Source organism: Elephantulus edwardii, unplaced genomic scaffold (genome assembly GCF_000299155.1).
Source record: "Elephantulus edwardii isolate Elephantulus edwardi_28Jun2011 unplaced genomic scaffold, EleEdw1.0 scaffold00121, whole genome shotgun sequence".
Classification (NCBI taxonomy): Eukaryota; Metazoa; Chordata; class Mammalia; order Macroscelidea; family Macroscelididae; genus Elephantulus; species Elephantulus edwardii.
The window spans coordinates 7,640,987-7,660,175 of NW_006399871.1; the positions used below are offsets into that span (position 1 = coordinate 7,640,987).

The 19,189-nt window shown below is 46.8% G+C and overlaps 1 protein-coding gene across 1 annotated transcript; it reads left to right on the plus strand.

Annotated features, from left to right (window-relative positions):
• Window positions 1–440: 440 nt before the first annotated feature.
• SEC22C (SEC22 vesicle trafficking protein homolog C (S. cerevisiae)) lies at window positions 441–17,088 on the plus strand. Its single transcript, XM_006892988.1, has 6 exons — window positions 441–622; window positions 3,332–3,495; window positions 7,030–7,209; window positions 12,141–12,259; window positions 14,198–14,263; window positions 16,888–17,088. Exons 1-6 carry the CDS (start codon window positions 441–443, stop codon window positions 17,086–17,088), a joined length of 912 nt encoding a protein of 303 aa, XP_006893050.1.
• The last annotated feature ends 2,101 nt before the right edge of the window (window positions 17,089–19,189 follow it).

The following is a 19,189-nucleotide window of genomic DNA, read 5'->3' on the forward strand; positions in this document are numbered from 1 at the left end:
CTCATTCCCTTTCTCCCCTCTTCTTTTTCTCCTTCACCTTTACTGGCTCAGTTCTAGAGAGGAAGGAGGTCCTGGAGTGAAGAAGAGACGATGAGCTAAGATACTGAAGAGAAGAACGTAAGAGTGACGTAGCAGCAGAGGCGCTCTGGTGGTCTAGTGGTTAGAGAGTTGTGCTGCCAACCCAAAAATGAACTGTTCAAATCTACCAGCTGCTCTAAGGGTGAAAGATAGACTATCTCCTCCTATATGAGGAGAAGAAAATGGGAAACCGCAGAGGACAGGGAAAAAATAATACAAGCAGTACGTGCGGTTGTAGCGGGGTGGCAGTCGGTCAACCCAGAGTGGACTTTTTCTGGGGTGTCTCTGGCGCCCTCCCCGGGCTCTCAGTAATACGGTGTCTTTCTTGTCCCCAGGTGCCCTCATGACTTCTCTCGTGGACCATGTCCATGATCCTCTTCGCATGCGTGGTACGCGTGAGGGACGGACTGCCCCTGTCGGCCTCCACTGACTTTCACCACACGCAGGATTTCCTGGAATGCAAGAGGCGGCTCAAGACGTTAGCCTTGCGACTGGCCCAGTACCCAGACCGGGGCTCTGCAGAGGGACGGGACCTCAGGATGCAGTAAGCACTCACCCGTACTTCTCCCTAACTGCCACACACTCAGTTACTTTCAGCCTCAGGTGGAGGTAGCCTCACGCTTACCACACTGTGTGTTAAAGGTCAGTCTGGCCACAGACAAAGGCCTGAGGCCACGGTGTTTACAGCTGCAGAGTCACAGGGGAGGTGGGCTTCCTGCTTTGCTCCTCTGGCCCATGCCCTGAAACCTTGGGAGACCCGAAATCCGAATTTTCACGTCTCTGGTTGGGAGCTCTGGTGTAGTCTGCAGGGAGTGGCAGCTCTCCGGTGGTTCGAATCTGTCAGTGTCTCTGAGGGAGAATGAGGCACAATTTCTTCCCATGCAGCTTCTGGCCTCAGAGACCTGATAGTCAGCTATGAGTCAGTTCTTACTAGACAGCAGTGAGAGATAAGAGAGAGATCAGCACTTAGCTGATAAACAAAAGGTCAGTGGTTCAAACCTCCCAGCTACTCTTTGGGAGAAAGATGTGACCCTTGATTTCTGTAAAGTTTAAAGCCCTGGAAACTTTATGAAGCACTGCTGTTCCATCTTAACAGGGAACCAGCCGATCAGCATTGAGTTTGGATTTTGGTTTAATCAGGTGTCAAGATCTGCTTTATCATTTGCTCTTCTGTGATGAGTTCAGGTAACAGGCTCTGTGATACCAAAATGACTTGTAGATTTACGAAGCACTGAGTTTCTCTCCTGTTCTCCTTGTACAGCAGATATTTAGTTGGTTTGATAAAGTGGGGTCATTTTAAGGGAGTTGAGCCTTGGAATCACAAAGCCAAAAGGAAAAGTCCAGACCGGACGCCCTGGTCTGCAGCATTGTCTGAGGTGAGAGCAGGGACATAGCCTTTGACAAAGTTGGGTGCTGGTGACAGGCCCGGGCAGCTGTCACTCCGGGTGAGCGCTGGGTGCTCCAGAGAGAAGGCTGAGCTGCCTCTGTGCATGTTCACAGCTCAGAGGACTGTGATTGTCTGATGCCACTGTCCCTGGCCGTCCCTTCCACTTTAGGCCACGGAGAACTGACGTTCTGTGGGAACTTTGTGCTGCACCTCAAATAGGAAACCTCTTGTCAAGGGTCATTTTCTACAGAAAATATGTTCTACTTGTTTGTATTTTTTGTTAAATTTTTATACAGGATAACTGAGGCTTGCTTTCTTTTTAAACAGATGAGCAGTAGCACAGCTTATTTTATAGCTAAGGACTTGCATTTTTTTAGGAATATCTCTATCCTCTGTGACTCGTAGCGACCCTATGTACAACGGCCCTAAACTTTGCTCTGTTCTTTGCCAGTCTCACTGTCTCTGACACTCCCATCCCGATTACCCCAGTCACTGAATCAATCCACCTCATAGAGGGTCTTCCCCTCCTGCATTGTCCCTCCACCCTCCCAAGCGTGACGTCCCTCTCTGTCCTAGAGGGTCATAGATCCTAGTCCCTTTTGAAGCACTTTTTCTTTTTTAATAAGAAGAAATTTATCTTTTAATTTTTTTAAATCAGAAAATTTTTTATACAGACTTTGTGTTTATAATAAGATAGTAGACTGATTGAACTCTAAAATCTTCCTTCTAGAAGCACCCAGAAATGTGGATAGATACACACACACACACACACACACACACACACACGGCATGTATGTGTGTATAGCTGAGCTGGCAAGAAGGAAACCCCCAGGTGCCAGAAATGAAGGAGGAGCAGGGTACGAGGAGAGGAAGTGTGTAACACTGATGCCGAGGCTGACATCACAGCTCCCTTGGAGCTTTAGTTCCAACACCTACAAGAAGTGAGGCCCTGGGGCCTGCGGAGGGTGGAGTGTTGGGGCTCAGAGCCTCATAAAAGGGGCGGGTTCTTGTCTGTGCAGGACTAGTGAAATGACGATAGGTGGGGAGCCGTCTCCTTACTTACACAAGGGTGACTCATCTCTGCTTGACTTTGTGTGGGAAGGAAAAGCAAAATCTCGCCGAAGAGATTGAAACCCTGATCCTGTTCGTCACGCACGGTTGGTATTTGCGTTTCTACTCCTTGGGGCCCGGGCATTCCCAAGCCACGGTTCAGCGTCGGGACCAGCCCCAGTGTAAGGACACTCTTCAGGGTTGTTGTTTGCCTTCAAGTCGAGCACGACTCATAGCAACCCTATGAAGAAAAGGCCTGAAGCCCTTCTACAACTATCGACACTTATCAAAGTTCATAGAGTTTCCGGAGGCATGTTGTTTAAGAAGTGGATGCCACTCCTGCTTCCAAACCTGTCATAGTATGTTATTGTTGTTGTGTGCCATTGAGTCGCCTGCAATGTATAGCGACCTTATGTATAGCAGCTCAGAACCTTTCCTTGTCCTGAGCCAGTCTCACTAATTCCGACACACTAACCCCCATCACCCCAGTTACTGTATCAACCCATCTCATCTGGGGTCTCCCTCTCCTGCGCTGTCCGTCCACCCTTCCGAGCATGATGTCCTTCTCCAAGGACCGATTTTTCCTGGCCATGTGCCCAAACTGACAAAAACAAATGTTGAATGACTGTGGAAGTCATGTGCCCCGGCGAAGGCCCGGAGGGATCTCTGATCCTCTCCCAGAGGGTCCCAGGTTTGGAAACTGTTAGAGCAGCTCTCTTCTGCAGCACATTGGGGACCTGAGGCAGAAGGGGCTACAGTGCAGCTGACTGTCGAGTTTTGGGTATCAGTAATGTAAATGTCACCTTTTTGTCTCAGTTTTTTTTCTGCAGGGGATGTGGCCTGCATGGCTATCTGCTCCCGCCAGTGTCCAGCAGCCATGGCCTTCTGCTTCCTGGAGACGCTATGGTGGGAATTCACCGCTTCCTATGACACCACCCGCATTGGCTTAGCCTCCAGGCCATACACCTTTCTCGAATTCGGTTTGTAATTCCCTTTTGACTTTATCCTCTCCTCGGTATTGATCATGTAGGTCTTAAGGCTAAGATTTGGTTTCAAGTGATCACAGAGATCTGGAAAGCCTCAGGGTCTAACGTGCTGACTTTTCCTGTCTGCAGAGAAGTGTGAGGACAGGTGCAGAGGGATGGGGACATGTCTCTAGACCATTCACACAGCTCTCTGGAGCAGAGATCAGCACTTCAGGGCCCATGGGCCAGCCCAGCCACCTGTCTGTGAAAATAAAGTGGAACACAGGGCACACCCCCTTTTGGTTGTTCAATAAAGCACCTTTTCTCTGCAGTGACGGAGCTGAGTCATGTGGCAGCGACTGTATTTCATGAGCCTTGAGTAGTTACTATTTGATGCTTTAAAAAAAAAAGGTTCACTGACTCTTACGTGGGAGCCGTACATTGTGTGCTGGGCTGCTAACTGAAAGGTCACCAGTTCAAATCCACTAGCAGCTCTGCAGGAGAAAGATGGGCCGTCTTGTAAAGATTTTCAGCCTCAGAAACCCAGGGGAGGGTTTCCAAGTTGGAAAAGGGCTGGGTTTGGACTCCTGTGCTGGAGCACTGCTATTCAGAGTGGGCTGTTAGCTGGCCCTCCCCTTCCAAGTTAAGTACTGAAAGTGAGAGAAAGTGTTAGAACTTCTTAAGGTGATTTGTTATTATTGTTGCATTTCTAGTTGTGTTTTACACAAGTGTCCATCTGGAATGGTTTGGAAATGTGGGAAACCTGGGCCTTTTCTCAGAGATCTGAGAAGCATTGCTTCAGAAGAGGCTGCTGGTTTCCCCTCAGTGCTGCCTGGGAGTCCTGGAGAGGCCAGGGTCTTGGACACACTTCTTCCCGTGGCCCCTGCTGCCCTGAGGCTCCTGCTGCCCCACGGCCCCTGCTGCCTTGCAGCCTCTGCTACCTCTCTCAACTTTGCCATCACCTCAATGCTGGGCTAATGGGGTGGAGATCGGAACTGGAAGGCATTTCCAGCTTCTGACTAAACAGCTGCTGTTCTGCGTTGCCCCGGGGTGAAGGGTGTGTGTGCTTTCTGGTAATTATTTCCACAACCTCACATTTCCTTGTGGGGTCTACAGGCTGGCCCGTCAGGCGTGGGGCCAGCACCCTCTGGTGGTGTCACTGGAAGATGCCATGGAATTCCCTGGTACCTAAGGCCTAGCCTCGGAGACCTACAACAGTCTCCTCATGGGGCCTTGCTTGAACCTCTGCTCTCAGCACACTTCTCCTTGTGAAGAGGCCATGATGCCCAGAGTCCACAGAGTCCTCAGTGCTGCCCATTGTTCCCAGAGCTGCCCAGAGTACAGAGTCCCTAGAGCCGCCCACAGTCCCCAGTGCTTCCCACAGTCCCCAGAGCTGCAGCATCCCTGGGCTGTGTGTTAACTTGGCGCTCACAGGCCTCTTGCTTCTCTCTCCCCATCTGGGCACGCGCCTTTCTTCCTAAGCGGGCGCTCGCTCTGACAGACCTTTCCTGGCATCACGCTTCCTGGCGCTGAGTGGGAGCAGACTATGAGCCAGAGCACATTGATATTAGCATTAGTCATGATTTTGCTTTCCCAGCCAATTTGTAAGAAACTTCCAACATTGTGAAGACTTGGTAATGCATTAATATTAAAATTTGAAAAGGAATTAAAACCTTTCAAATATGTAATCTCAATCTTCTTAATGTATTCACAATCATTTGTCTCCCCCCCCCCCCCATATACCCTTTATTTTGAGATAATCCAGTCTAAAAGAATGATTACCCATTTTCATACTTGAGAACATTCTGGGAAATGCTGTCAGAAGTGATTGAACTAAAACTTAGCCTCTACCACACTCGAGTCAGAACCAACCCATAGTTGATCCTCAAGTGGGCTTTTCAGAGGCAGTTAATCACATGGGAGGAGACTGCCCATCTTTCTCCTGCAGAGCAGCTGGTGGATTTGAACCTTGTGCCTTCGGATTGCAGTGCATTTTATTGAGGGGGAGCTTGGTGCCATTATTTGCCGGGAGTTGTGCTTCTAGCCCAAAGGCCACTGTGAGTGGTTCAGATCCACCCTGTGCTCTGAGGGAGGAGGTTGTGTAGTCTCAATGCAGTTTAGAGCCTCCGCAAACCTGCTGGAGTGTCAGTGATGAGCCGGCTCTGACTTGACAGTGAAGAGTCTGAGTCTCTGTGTTGATCACAACAAAACATTTACCAAGTCAGTAATTTCTCCTTGTATAATTCTGTGGCATCGGTTACATTCTTCACATTGTATAACCATTATCACAATCTTTTTCTAAATTATCTCAGTATCATTCATTTAAACTCGCTACCTTCTGTGTACATATCACTTGCTTTGCATCAGAAAGCTGGACAGTGACTAGGGAGGATAGAAGGAAAATTGACGCCTTGGAGCTGTGGTGCTGGAGAAGAGTGTTGAATATACCATGGACTGCTAGGAAAACAAACAGATTCATCCTGGAGAGGGTTAAACCAGGCTGCTCCTTGGAGGCAAGGATTCTGACGTTCTGTCTGACATACTTTGGACATATTACAAGGAGGGACTAATCCTTGGAGAGGGACGTCATGCTTGGGAGGGTGGAGGGGCGGCGCTGGAGAGGAAGACCCTCGATTAGGTGGCTTGATTCAGTGACTGGGGTACTCGGGGTAGGTGGGTCAGAGATGGTGAAATTGGCGCAGGACAGAGCAGGGTTTAGGGCTGTTGTACATAAGATCACCATGAGTCACAAGCAACTCGATGGCACATAACACCACCACCAACAACAACAACCTTTTTTAAAAATTTTTTAAATTTATTTTATTATTTTGTGTCTGTGTACCGTCAAATCGTATCTGACTGGTACAGGAGGAGATTGCCCCTCCTTTTCCAGCAGAGCATCTGATGGTTTTGAACTACGTATCTCTGGGATTGCAGTGCAGCTTCTTGCCACTAGGCCACTAGAGCTTCCTAATAGCTATCATTGTGTGCCGTTGAGTTGGAGCTGACTCATAGCTGACCCGCAGCTTTCCAGAGGCTGTGACTTGGGCAGGAGCAGATTGCCCCATCTTTATCTCTTGAGTAGCTGGCCGATTGAAATCCTGCCTTTGGATTGGGAGTGCCACCTCTCCTCCCTCCACTATTCATCTTGGATTTCTGTATAGCGGCTTATTTCATATGCGTGTGATCATACATACGGCATTTGTTCTTTGACCATTACTGGTTTATTTCATGCAGCCGTGCTGTGACATGCCCTGGGACTTCTCTTTACGGCTGAGTGATATCCCTTTGTATACCTACTGCCTCTACGCTAGGTTTCTATCCTGTGTTGTAGCCTTTTCAATAGACACTGCATCACATTCTAATCATTCTTCTTAGAGAGGTTGATCAGACTAGAGTTGTTCGTTAGTAATCATTTGACATATATGTAGAACTTGGCACTCTACAGAGATGTTAGCTTTCTCAGAAATGTGAAGTTCATTTTGCACATGTTGACTTACATGTTCTGAAGAAAATATTCAACTTTGCTTGCTCTCTCTCTTTTCACAGACAGCGTCATTCAGAAGGTGAAGTGGCATTTTAACTGTGTGAAGGCCTCGCAGACGGACAGTAGTCTAGAAAAAATTCAAGGGGAGCTGGAGTTCCAGCCTCCAGTGGTTCTCACGCTCGAGGACACTGAGGTGGCCAACGGCGTGATGAATGGGCACGCACAGGTCCATCTGGAACCCGGTAAGTGTCCTGCTGCCCTCCAGTGTTGATGAAGATGTGGTGGGTTCAGAGACTGAGTGGGCTTCCCCTGACATATGTGTCACCTTTGCTAAGCGTGATTCTCAGGATGATGTTATTCTGTGTTGTAAATCCTTACGTGCGTGCTGCTAATGAGGAAGGATCAGAGGCAGTTATGATGTGACTGAGAGGTCCTCAGCCAGTCATTGGTCAGGGGACTAGAGTGACATGCAACTCCCCTAAAGGACCTGATCTCATGCAGAGGGGTTTTCCTGGTCTGTGGCCTGCGTCACCTTCTGCCCTGTGAGATATAAAAGAGAGAATTGAAGGGAGCTCTGGTGGCCTAGTGGCAAGAAGCTGCACTGTAATCCCAGAGGTATGTGGTTCAAATCCATCAGATGCTTTGTTGGAGAAGGAGGGACAATCTCCTCCTGTACCAGTCAGATCCGATTTGACAGTATACATGCACACACAAAATAATAAAATTTTTAAAAAGTTTAAAAAAAAAAAAGAGAGGATCAAGCAGGAGGGGACACCCTAATATCACCAAGAAGCAGTTGCCAGGAGTGGAGTTCATCCTTTGCTCCTGCTTTTCTGTTCTGGGAAGCTCATTACCACAGATGAAAGCCGAGACATTTGTAGTAGATCTCCATGCCCTGTTAGGCTTACAGATGCTGAGAGAGAAAAGGACCTCCAGGACCAACCACGGGGAAGCCCTTCCCTAAAGCTGTCACACTCAGTGGGGAATTCTAGCCGTGTAAATTGTGAGAGAATCAATTTCTGTTTGTTAAAGCGGTCTGCCTGTGTTATCTGTTACAGCAGCACTAGATAATTAAGAAGGATGGTGTTAGGCATTTCACATGAACAGTAATTTTTTTCTTTTTCAGTATTCCTTATTACCCAATTTTCTTTTTTTTTAGTTCACTGTTGCACAGCCACCAATTATTGTGAATACATCTTGACTGCATGTTTAATCACTTTCAGACTTTAGCAGTTGATAGAAATCCCCATTTCTTTTTTTTAATTTTTATTGTATTATTTTTGTGTGAGTGTACCATCAAATCAGATCTGACTGGTACAGGAGGAGATTGTCCCTCCTTCCCCAGCAGAGCATCTGGTGGATTCGAACCATGCGCCTCTGGGATTGTAGTTGCAGCTCCTTACCACTAGGCCACCAGAGCTCCCCTAGAAATCCCCATTTCTTAATCTGTGGCTTCAATGCTTGATGTGTGTCTTTGAATAATAGTAGCATCAATAATTCTTACTTGTATGTGTGTGAGTGTTATCCTATCACTAACAAACCTTGTACTTCAGGACAGATCTTGAATGGTCTTTTTAAAATTTTTTGTTTTTTGTGTGTATACCGTCGAATCGGATCTGACTGGTATAGGAGGAGATTGTCCCTCCTTCTCCAGCAGAGCATCTGGTGGATTCGAACTGCGTACCTCTGGGATTGCAGTGCAGCTTCTTGCCGCTAGGCCACCAGAGCGCCCTATGAAATGGTCTTTTTTGGTGATGAATGGAACATCATTCCTCTTCAGTGTGTCGTTCCTGGCAGAAGAGATCATAAGTTTGTTTGAGAATAACCAATTCCATTCCGTTTCAGCTAAGCTGTCTTTATATGGTCCGTTTTACTTCAACATCTTCTGGTTTTTCTAGATTCATGTGTTACGTATTCAATGTTCCAGTTATTAGTGTTTGCAATTCTTTCTCCTCATCAGCAAATGAAAGTTTTACTCCATCTGTGTCATTAACGTAGACTCGACTCTAAAGAGAAATCTTCCCGGTTGTGTTTTGAGTGCCTTCCAACCTGAGTGGCTTGGCCTCGCTGCGCTGTATCGACTGCTCCACTGCTCTTCATAGGGTTTTCAGGGGCATGTTATTTCAGAAGCGAATGACCAGTTCATTGCAAATACTTGCTTAGTCGCTTAGTCTGGAAGCTCTGTTGGAACCTATCCACATGGGTGCCCTTGCTGGCGTTTGAAATGCCATTGGCATGATTTCTCACACCACAGCACCATGCAAGTCCCCACAGTTTGTCAAACGGTTGCAGCTTTTGATGAGACCATGCTAGCAAGATGTGTCAAACAGTAATGTGGGGATTCGGTCAGTTTTGCTCTCCTGCCAGGCTTAAATTGAGCTGCCCCAGAGGTGGTAAATTAGCCCTCACACTACCATTAGGAGAGAGGAAACCAAAGAATAACGTGTTCTTTGGACCTGGAATCTCTGTGTGACAACAGAGTCAGGACACAAGAGACAGGGTGAGATGGAGAGATGGTGTGAGGCGGCCTGGCATGAGACGAGGTGGTAATAGTGATGGGAGTGGCAGTGGTGGTAGAGGTGGTGGTGGACACAGACCATTGTGAGACAGAGCTGTGGCCTTTGGCCTCTTGAGGAGAAAGCTGAGAACTTGCTGCAAAACCGGTGCCCTAGGGCACTTCCTAGGAAAGCTAGGTCAGCTGACCTACAGAACTGGAGCCGACTGCCTTCAGGCCTAGGTTTACTGGCCAAATGGGGGTGACACAAAATTGGCAGAGCTGAAAGAGCTTTGTAACACTTGCCTGAACAAGACAGATGTCTGCAAGGCTGAGGACCAGAGGGAGGCCTGCCTTGTGGCACAGCCTCTTAAGAGGCTTTCCTGAGTGAAGGCCTGAATCGCGACTATTTCTGAACCTAAACTATGACCTGTTACTTCCCTAATAAATCCCATAGTCGTGTGTCCGGTGTGGCTATTGTCGTGGAGTCTCAAAGCTGGTAAAGTAGCAGTGAACACCAGGAGAGGGCGGGTTGGTGTGAGAATTGGAATAGGCGTGGTCTGGAGCATGGAGCATGAGGGGCATGGCTGACCACCTAGGAATCGGCTTTGTGTTGTTAAAGCTGTTGATGAGGATTCCTCCCCCTTTGAAAGTTACTGAAAGTCAGATGTTGTCTCCCTCATTTCAACCACACTCTTTTTACAAGGGTGGAGCTTCACAAGTTTAACTATTGTAAAAGAGCCGTTCACTTTTGCTGTAAGTCACTGAACTGTATATAGATTTGAGCAGTCTGTGTTTATAGGGAGCTCTGGTGGCCTATTGAGTAAGGGGTTGTGCCACCAACCCAAGAGCAAGAGGTTCAAATCCACCAGCTGCCTCTGTAGGACAGAGATGGGCAGTTCCTTCCCATGCACCTTCCAGCCTCTGGAAATCCCCTGGAGGGTCAGTTCTGAGTAGCAACGAAAACAACTTGCTTTTCTTTCTGTGAATCCTTATCACATCGCCTGATGAACCACCACAGTTTCTCAGCCCCCCCTCAGTGTTTGAATTTTTTTTAAAGTGATGTGATGGCATTGAAAAATATTAATGTTTTTGGTGGGCTCTGGTGGCCTAGTGGCAAAAAGCTGCACTGCAGTACCAGAGGTGCGTGGTTCAAATCCACCAGATGCTCTGCTGAAGACGGAAGGATAATCTCTTCCTCTACCAGTCAGATCTAATTTGATGGTACACACATTAAAAAATATTAATGTTTTTGCCTTTATTCTGTCTTTATTTAATCTGTTTCAACCAATAAATTCCTGTGTTGGCTCATGTACCAGTTTGTAAGTTTGTTCTAACTTATATTGGAAGTGAACTTAACTTTCGTAGAAGAAAGAGGAAATCAAATGAGCAAGAAGATCCCCCTTTGCTGTTTATGAAGAACAAGGATGACTTAGCTACATATGTTTTGTTTTCTCAACACTTAGACAAGTGAAAACCAAAGCCATGCAGTGACAGCTTGCCCGTATTTCTGGGACATCTCGCTGTGGCTTGTCATCCTGTTGTCCCAAGGTTAGAATCTTTCCAGGTAGCTTGCTCTGTTCTAATGCGAGCTATGGATTGTTCAACAGAAGCTCTAACATACTAACAGTTGACATGAATGGGATAGTGTGTGGACTGTAAGGACAAGAAAGGATGATTTCAGAGGATCACAGCGGGGTACAACTTAACTGATTGATGCAGGGTCAATTCCATCAGTCACCTTTAAAGAGAGAACAACAGTTTGTTTTAATTAGAGCTCAAGAAACAGCATGTAGCTTAAGCGATCAATATTTCCCTCCTCATCTCCAATTATTTTAGAAATTGAAAGTTTGTAGGTGCTGCAGTTTGCCCTGGATGCACACATAACTGAACGCCGTCCTTGGCAAAAAAAAAAAAAAGTGGAGCCTTTATACAAACTAAGGCTGAGGTGCAGATAGAAGGACGTTTAGAACGTGATAGCCTAAGGGAGCTCTGGTGGCCTAGAGGCAAGAAGCTGCCCTGCAGTCCTGAAGGCATGCAGTTCGAATCCGCCAGGTGCTCTGCTGGAGAAGGAGGGACAAATCTCCTCCTGTGCCAGTCGGATCCGACTTGTTGGTACACAACAAGGAAAAAAAACCCAAAACAACAACAAATCACACCAAAAACCCCCCAAACCAGAATATGGCACCTAGCTTACTCCTCAAGCCTCACTGTTATATCATAAGAAATTGGGTCAGAATTCCCCACCAACGTTTGGACCCGATGGTTTTTTGGGGGCCTCCTCTGTGCGCTGTGGGATGTGTAGCTGTATTCCTGGCCTCTGCTGCTTGGATGCTCAGTGACACCCTCTCTCCCCGAAAAGCCCCTGTCATTACCATACAGTCCCTGGAGCAACCACTGCATTTACTAGGAAATTAGGCACCGAAAAAATGTTTGCTAGCCCAGAGGGAATCGGAGTGGGACGACTTCTGGAAAGACCTCGGCTTTGGGTTCCCAGATCCATTCTGTCTTTTGTTTCTTGCCTTCTCCCGCCCCTTTGACTTTTTCTGTTATTATGTTTATAATTCTGTGTTTGATATAATGAACCTTTTGTTACAGTGCAATTAATGAATTTATTCTTCCTTTGATGTAGAGCTTATTTATCACTAGTTCCTATTTTCTTTTTTAAAAACTGCGAAGCTCCTAGTTTCCGCATGGAGCCAGTGACGGCCCTGGGCGTCCTCTCCCTGGTTCTCAACATCATGTGTGCGGCCTTGAACCTCATTCGTGGGATTCACCTCGCAGAACACTCTTTGCAGGTAACCCCTCCTCTTTGTAGTTCTGACTGAAGGGTGTGTGATGGAAGAAACAGATGGGGGATACATTGTATCCCTAAGATTAACATGCACCAGCCTCACTTTATTGCCATTGACTCATAGCTGACCCTCCAGTGGGTTTTCACAAGCTGTTAACTGAATGGGAAGAGACAGCTCATCTTTCTCCCCTGGAGCAGCTGGCGGATTTGAACTGCCTGCCTTTGGATTGGCAGCACAACCCTTTACCCACTAGGACACCAGAGCTCCCTGTTATGCACTAAGGTTATAAAATTTTAAAAATTCAAATAGAATTTTGATTTCATTGAATGTACATAGAAGTAGTTCTTTTGTGCTGTCCTTTGTCCCAAGTAGACAGAGGGGCCAGCTGGGGGGTCGGTGAGGAATGGACAGTGTAATTCAGAGACGTCAGAGCATCGCAGGGCCCTGGGAACACCAGCAACCGCTCTGGGGCTGGACTGCTCACTAGGGCAAAGGTTGATTCTCAGCTTTTAAGGTTCTTTTTAATATCCTAGGAAGAGAGTATCTCTTTATTTGACACAAGTTGTAGATATGTATTTGGATACACTATTGTGTATTTCCAGTACATTATATATTTTGGTCAAATATTCTTGTAGGTCGTATAGCCCTGGTCTGTTCACTTGCCATACAGCGGTAACTTGTGGTCTCTGTGAAGCTGAACACTGTGACACTGATGTGTCAAATGCGGTAACAGTTACCCATGGTGGACAGTGTTTGGTGGAGCTCCCTGGTTAAAATAAGCTTGAAAGCAGAAGTGGTATCCACTTCTGTAAATAGCTTGCCTCCAGAAACCCTATGAACCTGGAGAAAGGATGTTGAAGATGAAAGTGTTGAGGACTTTCATTCACAGGGTTGCTATGAGTCGCCTATGACTCAATGGCACTTAACAACAACATCATTATGTATTTATAATGTAGGTACGAATGGCTTTACTGTGTCTTTGTCAAAGAACTGTATCACTGAGAAGCAACTTTCCATTTCAATTCCTTTTTTTGAACAGTTTATTAAAATTTTGACCTATGTAGACCACTTTTGGAGAGCACAGAACCGTTACAAACATAAACAGATGTCACCTTTAAAGTTAGAGCTGTAATTCTCACACATGTTTGCTGGCTAACATCTGAAGCCAGGCGGATGTGGAGTTTTGGGGGTGAACATCGACTGGATTGTGTGGAGAATGGCCAGTGGCCCGTGTTATGAATGTAGCAGCTGCCATCGCCACGCCGCATCTCTGGCCGATATGTGGTGTGATTTCCACTCTCACCTTTTCAGTTGCTTCCTTCACCGTATTACCTATCAAATGTCCATTTACATCCTCTAGAACAGGTGCTGGGAGCTCTGGTGGCGTGGTCTGCAGGGAGTTGGGCTGCTAACTTGAAGGCAGCCCTTTCTGGCGGTTCAAATCCACCAGCAGCTCCATGGTAGAAGGATGAGCAAGCTCCTCCCGTGTGATTTACGGCCTCGGAAACTCCCTGGAGGGTCAGCTGTGAGCCGATTCCTACGATGGCAGTGAGTGAGTGAGAACAGGTACTTAGCCCGCACGATGGCTAAGACCTCTCGCTGCCTCTGGTTCTTGGGGCACAGAGCGGAGCCTGGAGCAGTGCTAAGGAGTGGGCAGTGCCAGGAGGTGGGTGTGGGGTGGGGAAAGCTCGGTATCGAAAGGTGAGTAAGAGCTAAGCAGTGGTAGGATTGTGGGGTTATTCACGGGACAAGAAAAATCATGATGTGTCCAGACCACGAAACGGTAACATACCAGCCTATGATGTGGCACCTTTATGGGACCCACCTACCTACAAGCTCTGTATTGTCAACCGTAACATATCTGAAGGAGAGGTAAAGTACATGTCAGTGTTTGCGGCCATCTAATTGTCCCTTTCCTGTGTTCCTCGTGCCTGTTTCTAGATCGCCCAGGAGGAAATTGGAAACATCCTTGCTTTCCTTATACCTTTTCTAGCCTGCATTTTCCAGGTAGGTGACACAGTGACCCTCTAGTGAGTTCTGTAGGAGGCAACAGCAGGTTCCTGGATCAGAGTCTTGGTTCACATCACGGGCAGTAGACATCCCTTAGCGGAAGGGCGTTAGGCTGACCCTTTTGAGCCTAGAGAAGGGACTCCTTGGTCCAGTGCCGCAGGGCAACTGGCAGCAGCAGAACAGAAACCAGGAGTTTGGGGTTGCCTCACCAGAGGGACGGGGGGATTGCCGAGGGGATGGGGGTGGACCTATCCAAGTGAGGCAGGGGTTTCTGCCAGATCTGAGCAGGACTGTCAGCAGAGACGACATCTGTGCATCTGTGTTCAAACACAGGACTAGATGACCTGGAAGAGCTTCTGTGTTTGTCAAGTACGACTCAAAGCTGTCCTTAGAAAAGGACCCAAAAATGAGAACATCAGCTAGAGGCTTTAATGATTATTTAGTCATTTTCAAATAAGCTGTGTGTTTAAGGGCAGAATAGGAAGGCTCTTTTGACTCCCCTTTAGGGAGAATTACAGCTTTAATTTTTAATTAAAACCTGACTCTAATTCACTTTCCCCATCATGCACTTGAACTAGAAGGTTCATCTTTTCTCTGCAGACCTAAGTTTGTTGGTTGGTTGGGTTTTGGGGTTTTCATTTTTAAATTGCTATTCTTAGGGCACTTCTGTCCTCTTGCACATACAGTTATTTCTTATTATTTGTGATTGTTACATTGCATGAAGTTGCTACACAGCATTAGTAAACACTGAGCCTTAGATTTCTGTGAGCCTCAGGTCACAGTGTTCTCATCAGGTGATCAAGTCATAATCTTGTTTTGCATATCTGTTTAAACATCCTGTTTAAACGACCCTGGGTGGGATGCACTTGTCTGTTAACCTAAAAGGCTGATGGTTTGAACCCATTTAGTAATGAGAAAGAAAGGCCTGGTGATTTTCCCCTGAAGCTGAAAGTCAAGAAAGCCTCATAGGGCAGTTCTAGTGTGTAGCACCCAAAACTGCCAGAAGTTGAGATTGATTCAGTTGCAACTGGTTTGGTTGGTTTTTTATTTATTATCTATTGTTGATTCATTAACATCGACCTCACAGCCAACAGCACTGGTTCCTGAACAAAGCTTACGTAACCCCCGGGTTTTGTCTGTAAGGTACATCTCAGCCTTCTTGTGTGGAGAACTGTGCCTGGGGCCTATTTTAAGCCATGAAATTACCAATGAAAACCAGAAAATCATGGCACTAAGTGGCCGATGAAAAGGACGCTTGTTTCTGGGATCTGAAATAAGTACACAGAGCGTCTCCTTGTTCAGTTGCAGCTGGGAATGTGCATGGTGGGAGGCTCGCGCGTTTTCTTCTATTCGACGTCTCAGATTGATTGTCACTCTGCTCATGTCCACATGCGACCCCAACACCGACACAAGTATTCCTTTCCAGGGACCCAGATCAATTTGAGTAGGTAAATGTGCAACTATGGACTCCACAAATAATTAGGATCAGCTGTCCATCTTTTGTACAAATTATAATAGTTTATTCATAAGAACTACGTGATTGTGGGAAACAGACATTTTCACCCCAAAGATAGAGAATGCGCCCATTGTTCAGAAAGCAAGACTGGGAAATCTCAGGCGTTGCCAGCGGATACCCCGTGGAGCCTGCCCTGTGGGCCAAGTTTCAGGGCTGCAGGAATCCTGACTGTCCACCTCCAGCCCTTCAGTGGCATTCCTGTCCTGAGAGCACCTTTGTTGGGGACTCTCCTTCCTACTTTAGCCTTGAGCCTTGCCAGATTGCTCGAGCTTTTGAGAATTATACACATTTGTTTGTTTTTCTACATTGAGCCGAAACACTATTTCCCACCTTTTGCAGAACATGAATGACCTCTGTTCTGTGATGGTTAGGTGATTGTGATTCGTAGTGACCTCATATAACAGAGCAGTGATCTTTACAAGAGCAGAACCCAGGCCTTTCTCCCCAGGAGCCACTGGGTGGGTTTAAACCACCAGCCTTCAGGTTAGCAGCCAAGCCCGTAAGCAGTGCCCCAGTGCCCCACACCGGCCCTTTTTCTGACCGCCCTACACAAATGCAAGCTGCTCTTCCCGCTCTGAGACCTTTCCTGGATGCAGAGATGCCTTTGAAGAAGGGAGGAGGAAATGACCTGGGGAACAGATACTAGTGCAGAGGTGTCTCCAGAGAAACCCAAACAGTAGACACTCACTCCCCCACACCGGTGTTCTTGGCCATTTCTCCAGCTTACCGCTCCCTGGAGGAAGCTTCACTGGGAGGCAGGTGACCTTGGCAGCGATCCTGACCCTGCTGGCCACCCCTCCCCTCCTCCTTTCCCCACGCCTGGCCATCTCTCTCTGTATTTGTACCTTTTTCTCTCAGGGGTGCCATGCACCATTCCTCCTGTGATGTCGTCTCACATGCCTTCTCTCCCCCAATCTCCCATCGTCTCTCGTCCAGTGACTGAGCACTTGTCCAGTGGGCCCGGGCAGCCCCTTAATGGCAGCTGTTTAAACAGATGCATTCAGAGAGGAGGCCGGGTGGCTGGTCCGGGCTGCGGGCCGAGTCTCCCAGCCGACCCGCCGGCTCCGTCCCCTGCTCTGACCGCGCCTGTGGTGCTTCCTTTCAGTGTTACCTGTACCTGTTCTACAGCCCAGCCAGGACCGTGAAGGTGGCCGTGCTGCTGCTCTTCATCTGCCTGGGCAACGTGCACCTGCACGGGCTGCGGAACGCCTGGCAGATCCTGTTCCACGTGGGCGTCGCCTCTCTGTCTTCACATCAGATACTGACCAGGCAGCTGCAGGAGAAGCCGTCCGACTACGGAGTGTGAACGCGGCACCACCGCTGGACGTGGCATGAGCGGATCCCTGCAGGTTCTTTCTTTGGGGATCAACCCGTTTCCCTTCTTGCTTCTCAACTTCGCCTCAAGTTTCCATCCTTGACGTTCCTGCTGGCCAGATCAGACTGATGAGCGGAGGACCTGGGCTCGTTTCCCAGGTGCATTTGGAGACGTGAGGAGGACCCTTGATGCCAGCCCAGCCCTGCTTCCAGGCTGAGTCTTCCTGCGGGACCCTGGCTCCGCCTACGACTGAGGACAGCAGGACCTGGAGCCCTGCTGCAAGAGCATCGCGGGAAGATCAGGATGGAATGATTTTGGTCTTTTAGAGACTGATGCAATAAACCACTAGATTCAATTACATTAATTCTGGTAATTGTCCTCCAGGAATCACTTTAAACTTCAGATCAGCTTTCTAGTCAAAATGTGGCTGTTAATATTTTTTTTTAAGAAGGTAAGTACAGGGTGTCTTTATAAATATGACTCATACGTGTAAGCTAGGTAAATTTTGTTTACATTTTTTTGACAACTTAGGTCCAACATGATATCTTTGGAATATTTAAATATATTTTGGATATAAATTAAACTCTTGTCTTCACTTGGACTGGAAACCAACATTAGCCGAGAAAAAGAGAGCTGAGTTTGTTTAATGTATATATAGCCTGCACGTGGCAGGAATGTGCATTAAAAATAGTATAGACGTGTTGGATATTTATTTGCAGGGTAGGTCTGAAATTTCTAAAATTAATTGAAGAACCAGTGCTAATGGGGTCCTAATTATATAAACCTGAGTCAGAGTGAGAGCTTCAGGGTTCCTTGCAATGGGCCACAGCTGGGAGAAGATGAGTGACACAGATTCAGTGGAACCTTCTAGACTTGTGCAGGGAGGCTGATGGCACCAGCCTTTTCAGAAGCAGCCAAGTGCCTGCCATTCCAGTGATGGGATACCTGACCACAGACCCTGTGCACGGGAGACTTCCCAAGTGAGCGATTCCTCAGTACTCAGTCTTCCCCCAAAATCATAATTAGGTCAAGGGGCTTTCATTTCTTAAAAACATTTTAAATTATAGTTTGTGTGTGAACATATTGTATATGTTTTGTTCTCTCTCTCTTTTTTTCTCCTCCCAGTCAGTGTTGCATGTTTTGTTCCATAGCGTTAATTACTATATAGTCACCTCTGGTCATCCATTCAGTCCACATTGTCCTTCATTTTTTGAGCAAGCACTGAGTTCAAGTTAATGAATTATTATTTGTTTTTTAGCTTTATAACATCATTAACCTCGTGCTCTAGAAGGTTATTTTTCTTTCTTCCTTTGTCAAACTATGGATTGATCGTATAACCCTCCAAGAACAGGAATCTGAATCGTATCGCTCAGGTCTCCAGAAACTTCAGCCTCTACTGTCCAGTACTAGGATTTTTTCTTTTTTTTTTTTATCATTATTAAATTTTATTAGTTTCAATGAACATTCACAGGGATTCTGGGCTTTCACTCCTTCATTGCCGCACCATTCTCTCCACCCTCCTCCCCAGTTTGTTCTTCTTCCCCGCCATCCGAGTGTCTGTTCTAATTGTCCAATTGCCACAGTGCTTGTCAAAGTCAGTTCTGATTAATCTCCTTTGTCAGTGTGTCTAGGATTTTTTCTTGATGGGAGTCTGGAATCTGAATGATTCAGTCACTACTGCACGGGATACTTTTGAGTTGAAATATGTGTTTGATAAGGAATACAAAATTGCATATTATAGTTTTTCAAACTTTGAAACCAGTGCAATAGTTAATAATGGGGAGGCGAGGAAGGCATAACTATAGCTCTGCGAATTTTGTCTTGGTTATTAGTGGTGATGTGTTGTTATTGGACTTCCTTGCTATGACTTGAAGGGAAAAACCAAGTGTATGTGACTAGGAACCGTGTTGCCATAGTAATGTTATTTTCTTATAATAGACTTTTCTATTTTTAATCATACATAAAGGATATAGATATGAAAATGATATTGGCAACATCATTAGACTTCAGAGCTCTCTCTCTCTTCATTGATTTTCCATGTGTGTGATATCCTTCAGCAGGTGCATTGGAAATCTTTCTGGGAGGTGATTTT

Bases quoted from the DNA above. Each gene is read 5' to 3' on its own strand.
- SEC22C (XM_006892988.1), top strand. From the start codon at position 441: ATGTCCATGATCCTCTTCGCATGCGTGGTACGCGTGAGGGACGGACTG. The intron at 623-3,331 runs GTAAGCACTCAC...TTTTTGTCTCAG, and splicing joins GGACGGGACCTCAGGATGCA to TTTTTTTTCTGCAGGGGATG. The intron at 3,496-7,029 runs GTTTGTAATTCC...CTCTTTTCACAG, and splicing joins ATACACCTTTCTCGAATTCG to ACAGCGTCATTCAGAAGGTG.